The following is a 20950-nucleotide window of genomic DNA, read 5'->3' on the forward strand; positions in this document are numbered from 1 at the left end:
AAAGTGGGGGCCAGATCACGGTCCCTCAGAGAGCTGGAGGGCCAGACTATATGAACTACTAATTCCTACTGTAACACCTCGGCTGCGCTCACTGCCCAAAAAACCTGGCGGGCCAGATCAGACTCCTCTGCGGGCCGCATGTGGCCCGCGGGCCGTAGTTTGAAGACCCCTGTTAAATCCTGTCAGAGTAAACTGAGGGTGGGAATTATTTTCACAGATTTCAAAATTTGCCTGAAGCAACACTTGTTGCTTGGAAGGATTTGCCAATATGTGCCAAAGGTTTGCTGAGGGTCACTTAAGATACTATGACGCATATCCTGTTCCTGAATTCTGGATGCTTTGTTTCATCCATTTTGGCCTTAAAACTGCTAAGTGGGTTAGGTTTTTGCATTATTGCCTTATGTTTCCTGTTAGTGATCTGGCTCAGAAAGAAACCATGTAAAAATATATTGCTTCTTTTCCAACAAGTGATTATAGACTTTTTGTTTTCTTAAGTGGACTTTTCAATAGCTCTAAAACATGGTTTCCCAACTTGCTCTCCATGGATGGATGCCGAATTTGAGGAACCCCGGAAATGGCATTTAACCTTTGAAATTTTTAGGAGAGGAAGGCCGTGGCTTCCATCAAATCCTCATAGAGGTCTTTGTGTCATAAAAGACTAAACACACTTATCTACAGGAAGTTTGATGCATTTGGAATTTCTCCTTATTACATAATTTTAATGTGACCTCTGCATTCTTAGGGTTCAGCAGCCTGAACCAAATGAAATTCAAATGCTCTCAGTAACTTGCAAACTAAAATTCTCTAGTGTTATGGGTTAGTATGTCCTAAATGACCCTTGAAATAGAAAATAGTGGGAACGTGGTCAAGAAATCCCACTATGGCCAGCTAGTCAGATGATTTATGTTCAATGAGAATGTTTCACTTGGATATAATTAAGAGAAAAATGTTTTGCTTAAGTGATAAAAAGGATTTGGATCAATGAAAAAGTTGCTTAGCATTTTTTTCTGCACAAAATTGTTCAGAAATTTTATAGTATATTCTATTGTGTGAAAATTGTCATTGATTTTCTGTATACTTGTAGGTAGACTTTATAAATAAAACTAAGTACATTTATGATGAAATATTTTTGTCATAAAATTATTGTTCTTTTATGTGAATGGTTGTCATATTTTGGATTTCAACTTTATGTACTCTCTCCTTTGGCCAAAGACTCTCCTGAGAGAAAAAAAAAAATCTAGTTTAATATTTAAAAAAAATCACTGAATGAGTTTATGGTATGATTTCCTAGTAGCATTTACTTTTTCTCAAAAAAGGATCTTTTCTCTTTCATAAGGCACAGGGGCAAGGAAATGACTGAAACTATTAGTGGAGCATAGTTGCTCGGTAAAAAGTATTGTTAGACTGAAATAAATGAGTCAACTCTTTACTTCCACTCATTTTATTGTACTTTATTTTTCTTAGGACTCTGGTTACAAGAGTCCAAAACCTAAATAACTTAAACAAAGCAAGGAATTTATGTTTATTTATAAGAATTATATTTGTGGGTTGAACTGGCTCAGGCATGGCTACATTCACCTTTTAATTTATTGGTTCTTCTCTGTCTGTGTCAGTGTCATTCTTTCTTAATATGTGTTTTCTTCATGCTGAGAACAGCACTGTCCTATCTAATGAAGAGGGAATATGCTAATTGACCCTCACACCATCACAAAGATGGTGGTGCCCACAGCCAATAAGGAGGGAATGTGCTAATTGACTGTCCCATCCTCAAAGTTGGTGGCGCCCACAGCCACAAGATGGCAGCGCCCAGTCCTCTCAGACCCACTGGGATGGCAGGCATGTGTCAAGGTCTCAGGTAGGCCCAGTTGCTTCGCACACCTGCCTCTATAGTCTCCTAGCCCCCTCAGTGCCCCAGCCGCTCAGGGACAGCCCAAGGAACAGACAAGCCTCAGATGGCAGCTTCTCAGCTGCCCAGGGCCACCCGAGGCTGAGGTAACCAGGGCTGGCCGAGGCTTGTGCTGCCGGCAGTGGCAGCAGCAGAGGTGTGATGGGGGCATCACCTTCCCCTGATTACCGGGTTACCTCCTTCCCCTGAGGGCTTCCAGACTGTGAGAGGGAGCAGGCCAGGCTGCGGGACCCCCTCTCCAGTGCATGAATTTTCATGTAACGGGCCTCTAATAGTTATAGAAAGATCCAGACTTATAATATTCTAGCCAGCAAACCACATAGGAAGAAACTTTTTCTTTCTCCACTTAAGAATATATAAAAATCCAAGGGAAAGAATTTGATTGGTCTTGCTTGGTCACATGTTCAATTATTGAATCAAATCATAATACTAGCAGCTTATCCCATGATTAACAGTCCATTCATTGAATAGTGAAGCAATTTCCCAAATGAATGGAAGGGTACTATTACCAGAGTAAGGGGATACGTTTGCTGGGCTGATGTAACCAGCACATGTCCAGAACAATGAGTTAGTATATACCTGTTTCAGAAAATACTGCTTCGAAATTCATAACTAGAATGCCATACTCTGAGTTTTATAAGCTAAGAGTTAACCTGCTTGTTCTATTTTGACTATAAAAGCACAGACAGAATGTCTGGAAAAATATAGATCTGTTTGATCTCCACTTATTCTTGGTCTTTCTATACAAGACTGCCAAGTAGATAATACTTAAATATAATCACATTATCTTTATTGTTGCAGAAGGCTTGTAAGTTGCCTAATAGCTGGTAAAATTAAATATGCATGCAAATGAAAAATAAGTAGCACAGTATTTTTATGCTTCTGGCAAATTTGGAAATAATTACCTGCATGGGTATTTACCCCTTTTTTGGGGGGGGAATTGATAATGAATGGAATCAAGTGTTATAATTCTACTAGGTTTTTTACCCCTCCCAATGTTCAGAAATCTTTTAGGGTAAATGTCTTCATTTTTTTTATTCTTTTGATGGGAAAAATTATACTTCTTTTTCTGTGCAGCATTCTAATTGGGACTAGGTACAGAAACTAAAAGGAATAAAGATACAAAATATTTTTAGTAATCACACTTTCAATGTAGCAATTCATGTTACACCATACTTATTATAATGTATTAATAATTAGTGGCCAAGTGCATGAAATTCATGCACATGGGCGGGGGTTGTCCCTCAGCCCAGTCTGCACCCTTTTCAATCTGGGACCCCTCGAGGGATGTTCAGTGGGATCAGGCCTAAAACGGGCAGTTAGACATTCCTCTCAAAATCTAGGACTGCTGGCTCCCAACTGCTTGCCTGCCTGCCTTCCTTATTGCCCCTAATGGCTTCTGCCTGCCAGCCTGATCACCCCCTAACCACTCCCCTGCCAGCCTGATTAATGCCTAACTGCCCTCCCCTGCAGGCCTGGGTCTCCCACCCACCCACAACTGCCCTTCCCTGCAGGCCCAGTCACCCCCAACTTCCCTCTTCTGCCAGACTAACTGCCCTCCCCAGCAGACTTGATGACCCCCAACTGCCCTTCCCTGCAGGCTTGATTGCCCCCAACTGTCCTCCCTTGCAGGCCTTGTCCCTCCCAATAGCCCTCCCATCCCCTGCTGGCCATCTTGTGGTGGCTATCTTGTGTCCACATGGGGGCAGGATCTTTGACCACCTGGGGGCAGCCATCTTGTGTATTGGAGTAATTGTCAATCTGCATATTACTCTTTTATTAGATAGGATTATACTTGTGATATATTAACAATACACTAACAGTACAATCAGCCAGCCACAGACTAAAGCTATGAGAAAGGTTCCTTACTTTAGCAGTTCCCTAGAATAGCCAATACTGTATCTGTTTCTCTTGATGTGTAAATCTCTGGATAAATTGAGCCCATTCATAGTTTCTTTTGATTTTCATAACTATCTCATCCCTTTTCCCAACCTAAGCAATGAAAAGTAAATAGGGATAAAGTGAAATTTTTTCCTTAGTCACCCATTTTAAAAGGATTATTTTGTAAAAGATTGTCTAGAATTTATGGCAACAATAACAAGTAAAAAGGAAAAAAAAATCTCCCTAATAAAATCTTAGCATCCAAAGAAAACAACTGGCTTTTCCTTCTTCATTTCCTTCTTGTTTTATTTTTCCCATTGGGAATGCACATATTTTATATCATGGTCATAGTTAGAATATATATTTTGCCCATTGCATTTAACATTTGCCATAAACATTTCCATATATTGCACATCCAGTTTTGTTACAAAAGATCTAATTTGCCAATATTCCATAATTTGCAAAGGAAATAACATTTATATATATATATATTCACACACACACACATCGAGTGGCCAGATTATTATGCGTTCAGAGATCATAAAAATATGGCCACTCAGTGTATAGGCTATCGCCTTAAGACTTTCCGTGAGAAACCTTGTGCCAATATTTATAGTAGTCTTAAATGTCTATTGAACAGTTCAGAAAACAAAAGGCAATGGGTTAATTCTGCGCCTTGTACTTCACTAGCAGTTTTATACATCCCATGAACTTGGACATAGTGATTAATCTCAGCTAATTTGAAAATGTTCAGGAGTTGTGAGCTGCCTGATTGTATCTCTTGGGAAATCACATAACATTTTGTATTTCTTTTTGTTTCCCAAGGATCTAACTCAATCCCTGGCAAGTATGACTTTTAGCATTCTCTATGTCCCATGGAGAAAGAAGTATCTTTCATCTTTTTGTGGGGGAGAATACAGACTATGAAGGGGAAAGTTCCATGATCAATTAGGTTATTTTGATGAGGATTTAAAAATTTTTAAAAATTAGTTCCTTCTGTCAAAAAATTTAACATATAGTATTAATTTCAGAACATGTTGGCTTATGGTTGTCAGACATATTCATTGCCTTAAAAACTATAAAATCCCTGGATGAAAACTTATACTGCAGCTTTTATTTATAAGCAAGCTCCCAAAACGTCACATAAGCAGAAAAATACATATTTGTTATTCTACACAGTAATTGCATACATTCGTTTCTTAATCCCCCTGGACAGTTTCAATTTTTTCCCTAAAGCCATGGATCTGCAGATGATGGTAGCCATAATCAAGTTTGTGAGGAGGAATTCTAAATTAGAGAACAAATAATTCCCATAAGATAGTTGTAATCTGAATCTGAGTTGTTCCCACATCTTTCCAAATATTGACAAATTCAGGACTAGAATATATAATAGCCTTATAATTGAAAGTTTTTTTTTTTTTAAATTCTTTTTGTGTATGTGTATTTTCATTTTTAGAGTGGGCAGTGATGATTATTATTTGGTACTTGTTACCTATCTTTAAAAAAGGACAAATAATGAACCACTTTCTCATGTTCTCACTGTCTGGTTTCTGCCAGTGTTATTCTACTTAATCTGCTGTCAGGCACATTACCAGCAACATACTTGTCTTCAAATTTAAAAAAACTTTTTTTTTTTTTTAATCCTTGGCTTCTCTTTAAGTATTTGGAAAGGTTGAGAAAAGTAATTCTCTCATCATTAAAACTCATTTAAAAATACTATTTATCTTTCCTTTCCTCTTATCTTTTTAATATCACATCCTTCTCTAAATGGGCACATCCAAGCCTGAGTCAGTGTCTTTTTTTGTTCTCCCTGTTACTGTCATAGCTCAAATCTATTTCTGTGTATATTTTCTAACCCTGTCCTCTCTCGTGAGGTTTCTCCCTACACCTCACGAGAGAGGACAGATACTACTAACTTAAGTGGCATCAATCGAGTACAAGTTTAAAATGTTATGAGTGTGTGTTTGTGGAGTGACCAGGCTTTCTGTAATCAGTTCAGGATCACTATGTTCATCACGAAGCTCACCATCTTTTCCCTTGTACAGGTCTTTTCCCAGATTTTCACATATCTGCTTCCTCAGACATTCAGGCCTATTAAATAATCTGTTGCAGATGATGAGGTAAAGAGAAAATGAGAATTTTGGTTAGGACTAGTTTTCGATTGCTGTGTAATGAATTGCCACAAACTTAGTGGCTTGAAACAACATAGATTAGTTTTCTCATTGTTTCTATGTATCAGGAGGTCATTTTCAGACTAGCTGGGTGGGTCCTCTGCTCAGGAGGAAATAAAGATGCTGGCTGGGGAGGGGATTGCATTTGAGGCTCAAGGTTGTCTTTCAAGGTCATTCAGGTCAATGGCAGAATTCAGAATTGGCTGTATGACTGAGGTGCCTGTGTTCTTGCTAGCTGTTGTCTATAGATCTGTGGTGTTTCTCCTTTTTCCACATCCCGCACGGAAAACAGCAGGTTCCTGAGGGGTGGAGCTGGGGATTAAGAAATTAGAGAAAGAGATAAGAGGCAGAAATAGATTCATGAAGTTGGGACTAGGTGGGTGCCATCTCTCTGAGGAAGAGACAGTCACATTCACCACAGACAACACAGCATATTTATTGGCTTCCAAAGGGGAGTTTAAGGTCAAAAGGAGTTTCAGGTGTGCCCAGATCCTATTCATCAAAATCTGGGTAAGCTCCTTATTTTTTGGTACAAGATTTAGCATATCAAGACCTGGGTGAGTCAAGGTCCTATTTGTTCCTCATTGCAAACACATGGATTAAGAAATCAGTACTGATAACAGGATTCTGCCAGTGCCCTCATTCCATGTGTCTTCTCTGGCGGCTCTCTACATTGATCTATCTAAGCAACTCAAGGTCATCCTCAGGTCATTGACGCATAGGGTCCCTTTCGTAGGCACTGCATGGCTGTCGCTTTTCCAGGCCCACAGATGAAATTCTGCTCCTGCTTCCTGACCTGCTTGCGGGCTCACCTGCTTAAGTCAGGCCTACTCCATATTCTCTCCCTTTTCATTAACTCTAAGTCAGCTGATAAGGGACCTCAATTATATCTGCAAAATCCCTTTTTCCATATACCTTAACAAAATCATGGGAATGCTACCCCATCATATTCACAGACCAACCCACACTTGGGGAAGTACTTATGCAGGGTGTATATACCATCCAGTGGGAATCAAGAGGACCATCTTTGAATCTTTGAATGCTACTTAATCACAGGTAGGTGAGAGCAAGTATGGTAATGAGTGCCAGCATTAATTAGTCAAAGGTGGTTCTACTAGCATAAGTGGTATCAATGACAAGTTTAAAAATGTCAATAGAGTGTCTTTATGAGAAGTTTACTAATTCTATTTATCGATATATATTTTAAAACATACCTAGAAAATGTTTTGTTATGTACTTATCTACCTTCCACTCCACTAGTTGCATCTTAAATCTGTCTTTGATGCTTTTGGTAAACAGTTCCCACAATGCAACCATATTTCAATGTGAAATTTAAGATTCTTTTGAGAACTACTATGTTTTTATTGAGAGATACAAGTAGTACTCTTTGCCTTTATTCTTTGTTATAAAGTTCTATACAATTATATATGGTGGTGCCTCCCCCCCTTCCCCCGCCCCCCCGCACTAAGCTAGTCCAGGTAAGGGGCAATGTGAGGTGACTTGCTTCAGCTGTCATCCCAGATAAGGATAATTGCTTCTGGTGAATAATCACATTATGGCTTTCATCCTATTTCACCCTCTGCCCTTTGGAGGAACAGCATTTCTTCTAAGTTGCTTTGTGTGTATGTGTGTGAGCAAAACCACAGTTGAAATATTATTTTTCTTAGGAAGAAATCTGTTGAGAAAAGAAAAAAGGTAGATTTCTTATTTGAATAAAAGAAAACAGTGTTTCTGCTCTGGTTTCCTACAATGTATTTATAAATAGCACCTGTTTCTATATAAATATAGAGGTTTGTTAATTGCATTCTGCTAGTGTGACTAAATTGAGTTTTTTCTTTAAGTCATATCTATTTTGTATTCTTTGCTCTATTGTCTAAACCATTTTTTCCCCAATCTCAAAAGAAGGTATCTCTTATAAAAAGTATCTCTTTAGGGAAGTCACTGTTTTTCATACATTTGGCATAAAGCAGAGTTCATTACTAATTTTAGGCTATTTATTCCATAAGATATAAGAAAGGTAGATATTTGATCTTATTCTATTTTACAGAGGCTGAGATTTAAAAATTTACATGATTTTTACAAATATATTAGCTGGAACATTTTGTAGGGGAAAAAAGGAAGAAGTAAATTTTGGTTTTATTTTTAAATCAGTGGTTTATGTTGATATGATATTTAGCTGATTTGAAATTAAATACTGACTCTTGAAGACAACTGTTTTGTGTGTTTAATTTGGAACCAAGACAATTCATTATATGGAAACATTCTTTATACACATATTTATAGATTACTATGCTTTAGACCCTCTAGCTTTGTACTTGATTCCAGGTAGTTTAAAATGGAATTGGAAATTAATGTGCTTATCTCTATCCACATATACACTCAGTCTTCATTTCTCTTGATTGACCTAGCATTTCTCTTAGAGAGAAAAAAAAAAAAAAAAAGATTCATGGCTCAGTCAGTAATTGCATTCATCTTCTAATTCAAGTCTTTCTTGAACTTGTTTCAGTCAGGCTGACATTTTGCCTCCATTAAGAGAGCCTTGGTGATAGACATAAATCCACAACATAATGTCTTATTCTTGAGTGCCTCTGAAATGTGTTTCTAACTCAATCTCAAAGTGTCTGATGTGCTTTAGGACCTAATTATCTTGTTCATTCATCAATCCCCCCCCCCCCCCCGCCTATTTCCTGGGTGAACCAGATCTAGTTTTGAGGATATTAATAGCCTATACCACAGCCATGGAAGGAGAAATTTGTTGCTGCCAGTAGTAAGAAGGTGGATGACATTCAATTCTCTGCACAAAGGTCACTTTTCAAGTAGCTTACCTGTTTTTTCTCCTCTGAATGCTTGATGGTAGCTGAATACTGTGTATTTCAAATCTTCAGTTTCAAACAAGAGTGCCATTTCTTATCTGAAAGATGGATATTAGCTACTTTTCATGGTAGAGTTTATAGCATTCCGTATTATTAAAAACATGCACTTATAAATATACATTTGTTTCCTATTTGAATCAATGAAAAAGTTGAATAAAGGTATCAGCAAAATACTTTTAAAAAGAGCATTTCAGCTCCATCCATGCATAGCCACACATGTCCATATGTGGGTGGAAATTGTGGAGAGTTTTTCATCTGCATGCATACCATTTAGAAGTACAAGAGAGCCCAGGGAAAATAATTTCCATCATCAGCATCAGAGATACTTCTCTTCATCTATTTTTATGCATGTGCATTATAGAAATCAAATAGACTGCTCTCGTTGCTACAATATGGCCTGCATTAAATCCAAAGAAAAGTATTTCTTTTTGAAATTAAAATAGGGAAGCTAAACAATATGCAGTCTATTAAAAAGTAAATATTTTAAATGCTTTGCAAAATTGTAGTCATATTGTTGCCCTTTATAACTCTCAAATTTTAAACTGCAGTTTCATTCTTAGTTATGCTATTGCTAATTCCATTATTTGAAGAAAGTAATTTAAAATAAACATAGAAGCAATTCCTTTTAGGATTAGGGGTAATAGGTTTACATGTCATCTGTGATTATTATGATGATGGCTTTTTTAGAATGCTCATGAGTTTCTATGTTCTCTACTCTATTAAATTTCTCATAATGACCACACACAGATAGATGAATACGTGGCACTTTTCACAAATCTATCCTGGGTTGGCAAAATTCATTCTAACTTATGTAATAGATACATTTTTATCATGAATCTTCTTTGCTAATCATCTCTATCTACTGCAGTTAGGTTATTTTTAATAGGACTTTCATCTTGAATAGTCCTTTTATGTACATTGGCTATGATAAAATCCCCAGCAGTCACTTTTTATGCTTTTCTATTAAAAGAGGGATGTGGTTGTTCAAATCATGGACTCAGGAATGAGACCTACCTGGGAATGAATCTGGTGCTCTCATTGACCAGCTGGGGAACTTTGGGCTTCCCACTTGACCTTGCCACACTTCCCTTTCCTTGCCTACCAAGAGGAATCCTATGTATACCTACCTCATCAGTTGTCTGTATACTTTAGTGAGCAACTAATGCATTTAAAGCACCTAGCACAGTGCCTGGCTCTCAGGCCTCCATAAATACTAGCTCTTAGTACTATAATATTTCTTCAACTTGAACCCTCAACTCTAAATAGGCTTATCTTTTCACTACCTCTGGAGCCACTTGTAGTTTTTCCTCTGCTACAAGTCTGCTTTTGTAATTCCTCTCAGTTGAAATGTCCTCCTCTGCCTTTCCATTCTACCTGCCTTCTAAGGATGAAGTCTGATAGCCTTCAAGAACCCTGACTTGACTGTTCTACTTCTTAGAGCTCTTTTCCTTTTGTGCATTCTATGTGCCTACTGTCAGTTCCGCTTACTGAGGCTCTCAGTAATACATTGCCTTCTGATCTGTTCCTTATATTTTCTTGTTTTCATAATAAGTCTTGAAGTTCAATGGGATCAAGTGCCCTTTATATGCTCACATATTCCTAGGAATGGAAAATATGAGCATGTTGTTGAGAGGTATTTTGTCTTTTTTAAAAATGATTTTGTTTCAGAGAATAAATGACATAGAAACTAAAAAAGCAATACAAAAGATCAATAAAACCAAGAGCTGGTTCTTTGAAAATATAAATAAGATTGACAGACATTTAAGCAGCCTCATCAAGAAAAAGAGAGAGCCCAAATAAATAAAGTCAGAAATGAAAGAGAAGTAATAATGGATATCACAGAAATACAAAGGATTAAAAATTATTATGAACAGCTATATGCCAACAAATTGGACAACGTGGGAGAAATGGACAAATTCCTAGAAACATTCAGTTTTCCAAAACTGAATCAGGAAGAATCAGAAACCCTGAATAGATTGATAACAACTAATGAAACTGAGACAGTAACAAAAAAAACAAAACAAAAACAAAACAAAACAAAAAACCCCCACACAAAACAAAACAAAACAAAAACACACAAAACAAAACAAAAAAAACCCTCCCAGAAAACAAACAGTTCTAAAACCCATGGCTTCATAGGCAATTGTTCATAGGCAAATTTTACCAAACATTCAAAGAAGAAATAACACCTATACTTCTAAAAACATAAACACACGGAACTACATCAAACTAAAAAGCTTCTGCACAGCAAAATTAAACCATAAAACAATGCACAGGGAACCCATGGACTGGAAGAACATATATTTCAATGATACATTTGAAAAGGTGTTACTTTCCAAAATATATAAAGATCTTATACAGCTCAACATCAGGAAGAAAAATAATCCAGTTAAAATTGGACAGAAGATCTGAATAGATACTTCTTCAAAGAGGACCTACTGATAGCCAATAGACATATGAAAAAATGCTCAACATCACTAATCATCAGAGAGATGCTGCTTAAAACCACAATGATATATCACTTCACACCTGTCAGAATGGCTATCATCAATAAATTGACAATAAGTGTTGGAAAGGGTATGGAGAAAAGGCAGCCTTTGTGTGTTGTTTGTGGGAATGCACACTGTGCAGTGCTCCCAAGACAAAGAATGATCTGACCTAAAATGTCATTGGTGCGGACGCTGAGGAATCCTGAACCCTGGATGTCACTAATAGGTGATTGAATTTGTATCCTGGCTATTTAGTGTCTTTTGTATACTTACTATATCATAAACATTTATTAACTGGGCGCATCATGAATATTAAATACCTTTCTATCAGTGTGTAAAACATACATGATTTTCTTATACTTTATACAGCCAATGCAACTTACTCAATCTAACGAAATTTTGCTTACTAGCTACTTCTCTATATATAAATATCTTAAGAGTGTTTGCCTACATTATTATAACCTTCAAATTTATTCATTTAACAGACTTGAAGATTTATAAAAGCAAACTCACCTTACACCTGTCCTGAAATTTCTAATAAGAAATAAGATTTAATGTCCTGATGGTCTGAGCCATATTTAGTTCTGTTTTCTGCAACTTGCAGCTTAGAGCATCCTCGCTGGTTCCTCCTTAAAAAGTCAATAGGAAAATGTGTTCCAAAGACAAATGAAACAAGGACTTAGACAATAATTATAGTTTCCCCAAATGGTAATGCTAGAATCATATACTGTAGAAACTAATTATGGTGCCTGTGTTAATATGACTCTCATTTGATCATTTTGTTATTTACATTTCAAACAACTGTAAGAGTGGTGCTTATCATGGGAAGACTGTGTGCTCATAAATGCACTTGCTATTTTATTTTATAATTGGGACAATTTTGGCTGGGTGACCTTCAGAACACTGTGAAAAAAATGTTCCTAGTTGGCTGAATGTTTATTCATAGAGTAGATTTAGAATATCAACTGATGGTTGGCATCAATTCAACGCCAGCAGGAATCCCCAGTTTGGATGTGGTGAAAAAGGAAACTTTATTCAGTGTGCACAGCTCAATTATGAAACAGCACAGCTGTGCACCAGCAGGGCTGTGAGACGAGGTGAGGCAGCCCTGGGGTGAGGCGGTCCTCAGCAAGGCCCCTCTTGGTCTAGACACTTCCGCTCTGCCTGCTCTGCTCCAGTTGCTCTGTTCCATTCTGGTCTGGCGAAAAGTCTTTGGTGTTTTGTCGTAGGTGCTTCAATCCAGTTTTCTGTCTTTGGTGAAAAGGGAACGTGCTCTGCCTGAGCCAGAGGGGTGCTGACATATACAGAGAGAAGTCCCTGCCCCGGTTTCTGATTAGTCTGTCCTCATGCAAATGAGGACTCCAAATCCTCACACTTTGATTGGTCCAAAAGGTGCTGTCTGGATTGATCAGAATGAGCCACTCTGATAGGTTGCTGAAGATGCTAATGAGGGTATAGCCTTATAGTTCTGTTTGGACCAGGCCAGTCTCAATTTCATTGGTTGAAATAGGGTTCCAGGAACTGCTTTATGAGGCCTGGCTCAGATGGCTCCAGGAACATAGTGCAGGCAGGCTGTTCAGTGCGATTTGAATGAGAGAGCCCTGTTTTTAGACTTGCCTGCAAGGCTCTGCTTTTAAATTTGAGCTCAGTTTGCCACCAGGAGCTTTTCTTAGTAGGTATCCCCAGGCCCAGGGCCCTCAGAAATGTATAGCTTCTTGTATTATTTCTGTTAATTTTATTTCTATTTTACTGCCTTAAAAATAATAGACTTCGATACTTTTTTTGTGTGTAAATTGTGTCTTGAGGTACTTCCATTAAAGTATGTGGGACATTTTTCCACATACATGGAATTAAGGAGAAGTGTATTTAAGATGATGCAAATAGCTTAAAATTCTATGAAAAGGTTGTTGTTTAAGGTTGTAGATTTCAAAATAGAATTATTTTATTGCTAATGGTATGTTCCTATTCAGTTCTTTTAGCATTCTTTGCGCCCCCCCCCCCCCCTTTTGTGTTGGAAACTAATGTTTTGTCAGGTAAAATATAACACATAACACATAAAGAGATGTGAGGGATGGTAGCAAGTTAAAAATGTTTGATAAAAAGCTAAAGCAAAAGGTAAAAATAAGGTGTCTTTATAATAATGGTGTGCTTTTGGTAGTTTCCCAGAACTTCTCAATAAGATCAGTGGAATCAGCCAAAACCGGTTTGGCTCAGTGGATAGAGTGTCGGCCTGCGGACTGAAAGGTCCCAGGTTTGATTCCAGTCAAGGGCACATACCTTGGTTGCAGGCACATCCCCAGTAGGGGGTGTGCAAGAGGCAGCTGATCCATGACTCTCTCTCATCGATGTTTCTAACTCTAACCCTCTCTCTTCCTCTCTGTAAAAATTCAATAAAATATATTAAAAAAAAAAAAAAGATCCATGGAATCAACTCTGCTAAGCAAGGAGGTGACAGGTGGTGTAGTCAGTTCATCCTCATAACCCTTTAGAAATACTAAGCTGGTGTGTGTGTGTGTGTGTGTGTGTGTGTGTGTGTGAGAGAGAGAGAGAGAGAGAGAGAGAGAGAGAGAGAGAGAGAGAGAGAGAGAGGGAGAAAGAAAGAAAGTGTTATTTCTGTTTTAAAATAGGAGTTAATGAATCATTAAAGCTGGTATGGGTATACTTGATTTTCAAATGCTTTACCTTTTCTAGTCCCCTTTAACCATCCTTCCTTTTGTTGTTGCAGTGATTTGCTGTCCTCTGAATACATAGAGAGACACATTGAACATGGAGGGAAGACGGTGGAAGTTAAAGTAAGTAAAATTTTATCTCCCTCTTGGGAAAATTTGTTCAGAATCTCTTGAATACTGATTACCATTTTAATACTTTCAGTGATACTTCTAATGTATCGCTTTGGGGCTTTTATAACAAATAACTTTATCAAGCCCTAGCATGGGTGTTGTTCCATGCACAGAAAGGTTGCTGGTTGATTGTTGGTCAGGATGCTTGCCCGGGTTTTGGGCTCAATCCTAGTTGGCGACCTGCAGGAGGAAGCTGGTGAATGTTTCTCTCTCTGAAAATGAGTTAAAAATCTTTAAAAAAAATTTTTTTTTATCAAGAAAGTATATTACCAATTACTTTTGAAAATAAAATAAAACCTTTAGTTATTAGAAAAAGAATTGTAAGTACACTGTGGGAATCATTGGAGGTATGTTTTGTAGAATTAATATTGCTGCAAGAGGTTCTTTTTTATGATGTTACAGAAAATAATTTCTGAAATTTGCTTTTAAGGTTAGCACTGAGAACCAAGAGGTGAAATCTTGGGTCAGGGTATACATGGCTTTTTATTTTGTTGGGAATGACTTCCCCTGGTAAAATATAAATTTATTAGATCTATGGGGAAGTCCCAGGGAAACAGTAATCTCAAGATCCTAGTTCTTGTCATGTATGTTCTGAAAAGATTCCACACAAACAAAAAGCCTTCTCCAATTATAGGCATAGAGATGTATGTTGTTTTTTTCCAGGGCCCTGATAAATCTAGGGCATATGAGACTAAATTCCACCAAAGGGTTGCTTTAGGCTCAATGTTTAGTATAGAAAGTTTTAGCTAATTGTCTATTTTCTTTTGAACAGTGTTCAGACTACCTATTCTGCCTTCTTATAATAATATTGCTATTTATATATATTTGCTTTCTTTTTCTGATTATATTTGAAATCAGAAAATATAATTTTTAGAGATAGTGGAAGGGAGGAGGGGAGGGGGGGGAGAAACAGATTTTGAAGTGAGAGAGACATATTGATTGGCTGCCTCCTGCATATGCTTGTAACCTGTAACCCAGGACCCTTTAGAGGGCAGGCTGATGATCTGACCACTGAGCAACACTGACCAGAGCTCCAGGAACTACATTAGAAGTGCTAAATATTGTGCATCAATTCAAAGTCAGTAGCCAGTTACTCTCCTGTTGGTTCCCTGGTGTCTTGCCCTTTGTACTTAGCTTTTTACATGGAATTTCTTAATTTTCCTTTCTTTGCTAATGACACAATTTTCTTAAGCTTTTCTTTTCACTAGACATTATGAATAAAAAATTTGTAAAATTGTAGGTTGTTTTATGTTTTGTTTCAACTACTCTTTTACCCTCTATGTTAGTTTAGAAGGCTGCCATAACCAAGTGCCATAGACAGGGTGGCTTAAACAACAGAATTTTATTTCCTTACAGTTCTGAAGGCTACAAGTCCAAGATCAAAGTGTCAACAGGGTTGGTTTCTCTCCTTTGCTGTCTCCTCCCTGTGTCTTCACATGGTCTTCCCTCTGTGTATATCTGTGCCCCAATTTCTTCTTCTTCGAAGGATACCAGTCCTATGGGATTAGGGCCCACCCAAAGACCTCATTTTAACTTAATTAATCCTTTAAAGACTATCTTCAGATATGGTTACAATCTGATGTACTGGAGGTTAGGATGTCAATACATGACTTCTAGGGGAATGCAATTCAGTCCTTAACACCTTTGGATTTATCATTTTTTTAACTGGCTTTTCTCTTGGAGCTGAAGTAAATGAAAGGATCTAAGAGATCAAAGAAAAACTCTATGGGATATCTTTTTTTGTCAATAGGCACAAAGTTATATTTATCTTGAGGATGCAAATTGAAATCAACATCATTGTCAGGTCAGATTTAAACAATGGCTAAAAACCAGTCTAGTAAATATCTCTGCTCAAGTGTCATGGAATCTTTATTTGTGAAAATTCAGGTGCAATGTATTTGTTTCAAGGATGTGAGTATGAGTGTGAGAACAAAAATACATCTGTATAGAAGTACATAATGGCTGCATTGGTGACTCTTTTAGACTTCAATTTTATTTTTTAAATCTTCTTTTTATTGTGAAATACAATGCTGACACAGAAATTACTAAAGGGGAACACCCTATTACTTCTATCCAGTTCAAGAATTAGAGCTTGGTCAGTAATTCCATGTGCTGCTTCCCGAACCCAGGCCCCTCCCTCCTCTTCTTGTAAGACTGTAGACACCTCCCTGACTTTTATGGTTACCATTTTCTTATTTTTGTCATAGTTTTATCACCCAACCATGTATCCCTATTGTAGTTTAGTTTTCCCTATTTAGTTTTATTTAAAAAAATAAGTTTTAAAAAGTCTCTTTGAATCTTTGGTTTTCCCTTATCTTTATTTTTAAATCCTCCCTTAAAATTTATTTGTTGAAGAAACCAGATTGTTTATCCGATGCAGTTAGTTTCTCACAATCTGGATTTTGCTGTTGGTGGTTATTTTCTATTTACAGTAAAATGAAATACATTTTAGTGATTTTTTTCCTTAATATAATGACTTGTATGATCTCCAAGCCATTCTGTACATTGTTGATGGTAGTTTTATCTCCATCAGATAGGTGTATAATGCTGATTTTAAAGTTCTATTATGATGATTTTTTTTCAAAGTTTAAAAAGATAAAGGTTTTAAGCAGAACATAGTAAGTTTTTGTTCAATGAGATGTATTTTAAACAATTTTTATTGAATTTATTGGGTTGATATTGGTTAAATAATTATATAGGTTTCAGGTGTACAATTCATAATACATCATCTATATATTATATTGTGTGTATTCATTACCCAAAGTCAAGTCTCCTTCCATCACCATTTACCCTCTTCTATCTGCCCCCAATCCCCTTTCCCTCTGAAAATCACCATACTGTTGTCTGTGTCTCTGAGTTTTTTTTTTTTAAAGTATGTTTTTATAGAATTTCAGGTAAAGAGGAAAGGAGAAGAAGAGAGAGATAGAAATGAGAATGAGAGAAAGAGAGAAACATCCATGGGCTGCCTTCTACATGACCCCTACTGGGGATCCAGTCCATAACTCCAGGCATGTGCCCTGACTGGGAATGGAACCAGTGATCTTTTGATGCATGAGCTGATGCTCAATTCATGAGCCACACCAGCTGGGCTGTGTCTATGAATTTTGTTTTGTTTTCTTAAATCCTTCACCTTTATCACCCAGCCCCCAACCCCCCTCCCTTCTGACAGCTGTCAGTCTGTTCTCTGTATCTGAGTCTGTTTATCTGTTTTTATTTTGTTTATTGTGTTCATTAATTCCACATATACATGAAATATTAATCTCATCTTTCACATATATTTATTTCCAATTTATTTAAAATTAAATTTGAAATTTGACCTTTTAGGGAGAAATTTTGTGTGTTTGATGAACTTTAACTTAAACATAAAGCCTCAACTAATCAGAATAAAATATTTTATTAGAAATAAAATATTTTTATTTCAATTGTGGAAACTGTGGCTCGGGATTCTTAAGATAAAAGAAACTGGAATTGATAACTAGCAACTAACTACTCTAAACCATGTTGTTTGCTAGCTTTTTTGTGTGTTGAAGCTGAAAGCTGCCAGTATTCTGGTTAAGTTTCTACAGCTCTATTTAATTAATATTATAATACTAATAGTAATTGCTAAATATATTGCTCATGATGTGATAGGCATACACATTTATATATATTCAACCCTGAAAACAGACTATGTATTACCCCACTTTACAGGAAACTGAAGCATAGAAAGGTTACTTGTTGAAAGTAAATATAATGAATGGTCAAGCTTCAATTTGAATCTAGGTTATGTAACTCCCACACTGACTCTTATACCATGTTATCTACCATATATTCTATGCTATACAAAAGAGGGTGGGCATAAAAATTGAAATAAATTTTGTTTAGACCTATTACATACATATTCATTGTGGAGGTACCTAACAATTACTCCGTTAGAGTTTAATCCTTACACTGAAATGGTGATCTACTTAAAGACCCTCTAGCTATTTCTTACAAATTTAGTTAAGCACTTGGATAAGTTTTCTGTAATGTTACGTTGGGGAAAAATGGTGCAGACATATTTCAGTACAAACCCTGTTTTATTTTTCATATCTCAGGAAAATAAACATGGTAGGAGTTTTAGAACACTGTGAGAGGAATTTGAAATTCCGTAGGTGTATAGATGATAGAAGGGGAAGATTTCCTGGAGGTCAAAGTAAAAGTAGACATCCTGGTAGAGATATGATTTATAATATTTATTACCATTGAAAGATCATGTCCAGTTACCAATATCATTAACCATGTCTTTTTTTTTTCTCTTCAATTTTTCAATTATTTATTGTTGAAAGTATTACAGGGAACCCCATCCTCTTTTCCCCAATTGGTTCCTTCTAGCCCGCACCTACCCTAACCATTTCTTTTGATTAAATTATATGATGTCTTGTTATAATAATCTAAAGTAATAGCTGCCGAGTGTCTTTTTTATTAGCTCAAATGATTTCTAAACTACTGTATGTGAGCACTCCCTACTGGTCCTTGGATCAGGATCCTAATTGTAAGGATGGGTGTGTACAGAGACACCCGTTATACATTATCGACTTTTTACTGGCAATTAACTGGTTACTGCCCATCACATAATTGAATTGAGTGTACTCAACTATCATTGTCTCAAAGCCTTAATACCGCCCACAGTGGCATTAAGAAGATGGATAAGAGAGCGAAGGGCCTTGGGTCAAGGGTGAAGCCTGGAATCGGATAACGGCATTGCATGGAGGCTGTGCTGGAAAGCAGGTGTCAGAGGAGCACAGTGTCTGCTGAGGGGTGGAAGAGGTGGCTGTGACTCTCGGGAGCCTTTTACTCTGATGGCATGGTGGGGTAATTTTCATTAAAATATTGTATAGGCAAACCGAAATGGCCACTGTCCCTCTGGAGACAGTGTGTTAGGAAGTTGCTATAGAAGCAAGGAAAAAGCCTGAGTTTTTCTCCTGCTGTTCGCATCCACCGCCCTTCCCCAGGGGTGGAGCTCCCTGCAGGATTTCTAGCTTAACATAGTCCCATCTCCCAGGAGGTGTCTGTGACACAAGCAGAGTCTCCATGTTTCGTTTGCACTCACTTTTGTTTCCAACTCATCTCTTCTTTCTTAAAAAAAAAAAAAAAAAAGAGCTTCCTTCTTTTGGCTTACCCAATGAATGTGTAACTGACAGGAAAAACATACTGGCAGAGGACAGCTGAAGGAAATCACTAAGAGGATGTTGAGTATGTGGACTGCTAGGACAGCATAAACCTACCTCCGTGCCGCATGCTCACTTTGAGGCTCCTTTAGGCCTGAATAGCATTCATAGAAAATTGCCTGTAATCTTGAATTGTGTTCAAGCTTTCTCATGCCCCCTTTTCTAGGTTTCTCCAGGAAGGGCACAATTCTCAACAGTTGAAGGCTTTAAAAGATGCACAATGTGTTAAAGAAATAATGTTGCTTAAGGTATCTTTTAAGATGTTTTGTTTGGAAAAAGAAAACACCCACAGATAATTGTCTGGTACTATAAAATGTGTTTTTCTTTCATAAGTAAAAAATGTTCTTTGTCATTAGTCACAGAATTTAGTTTATTTAAAATGTAGGCTATTCCAGGGTGTGGCAAAAGTAGGACTACAGTTGTTCATATAGAAAATAATACAATAATTAATAAATAATCATACAAGAATCAACCCTGTTTCACATACAACTATAAATTACTTTTCCCCCACCCTGTAGTTTAGTGTCTGCATTCTCTTTCTTCTATCTCTTCTTTGTTGGTTAGTGAAAATATCCTTTTAGGAGACATAAATTTTTCTTGAGTTCATTGCATATGACTGAACAGTATATAAATGCTTCAGCTGTTTCCTTTTTTGCCACAGAGAGCACAAACATAGCCATTAAGCTGCCAGAGCGTCATTATATGTGTTTATTGCAATAGAAACGATGAACAAAGGGGTTAATCTGAGTTTGCTTATCCTGGATATCAAGTTTCCTTATTGATTCTCAAAAGTGCATTACCATCCAGAATAGAATCTTGGTGCTTTCTATAGAAGCAGGAAAGGTAAGCGATTAAGAAGAAAAGAAAAGCCAGGCCTTGGTGTGCACTAAATTCTGCTGCATGAGTTAGCACAGAGCCATCCATACCACTGCATCAGTGATGAATCTTCGGAAGCGAAGACTTGCCTGTGTTTTTCAAATAGCTTTTAGGTTATATTTTAAGGCTATCTTTGAGAAGAAATGTAAGCAACAGACACCGTAGCCAAGTAGTCTATCCAAAGGCTTTTAAAAGTCTCACTTTCCTTTTTAGAACAACTCAGCAGCAGCATTTCTCTTCCAAAATGCCTTTCTTATTTACCACTTTCCTTCACATCTGAGAAACATGCTTTCTATCAGGAATTCTCACTACAGCAGTTCTTCCACAGGCTCTTGGATAAGGGAATAATACTTTGTCACCTAGACAGTAATTAAGTCACATGGCCTGGAAAGATGTTTTTAGAAACGATTTTTTTTTTAAAAGGATCTATTTATAGACCTTGTTACCTAAGCTCTTAGTTTTATCACTCTTAATTTGAAATAGAAGTTCCAGGCCTTTTTTTTTTTTCTGGCTCTGTGGAGAGAGGGAGGCCTCTATCCAGTAAAGAAACTCAGTGATCTGCATCGGGAGGCCTGCAGACGGGAAGATTGCCAATAAAGACCCTTCATTGGTCCTTTCAGGGTCTCCTGCTGCCATGGTAACTGGGACTTTAAAAAAAAAACCCGAACAGCTTTAATTAATTACACTTCATTTACTATAACCTGAAGTGGGATTCGCTCTCTATT

At 37.2% G+C, this 20950-nt stretch overlaps 1 protein-coding gene across 30 annotated transcripts in view; it reads left to right on the forward strand.

The window, feature by feature from the left end:
* The window catches only part of ADAM22 (ADAM metallopeptidase domain 22), a gene marked incomplete at its 3' end in the record, with an annotated part of 168181 nt that overhangs the window by 63020 nt on the left and 84211 nt on the right, over positions 1–20950 (forward strand). For all 30 annotated transcript variants that reach the window (XM_084897381.1, XM_084897385.1, XM_084897388.1 and 27 more), the window contains exon 4: positions 14046–14112. In XM_084897381.1, the coding sequence (XP_084753507.1) occupies positions 14046–14112 (67 nt within the window). The remainder of the gene's footprint in view (positions 1–14045; positions 14113–20950) is intronic.

Source organism: Pipistrellus hanaki (genome assembly GCF_964339955.1).
Source record: "Pipistrellus hanaki genome assembly, chromosome: 10".
In the NCBI taxonomy this organism is placed as follows: Eukaryota; Metazoa; Chordata; class Mammalia; order Chiroptera; family Vespertilionidae; genus Pipistrellus; species Pipistrellus hanaki.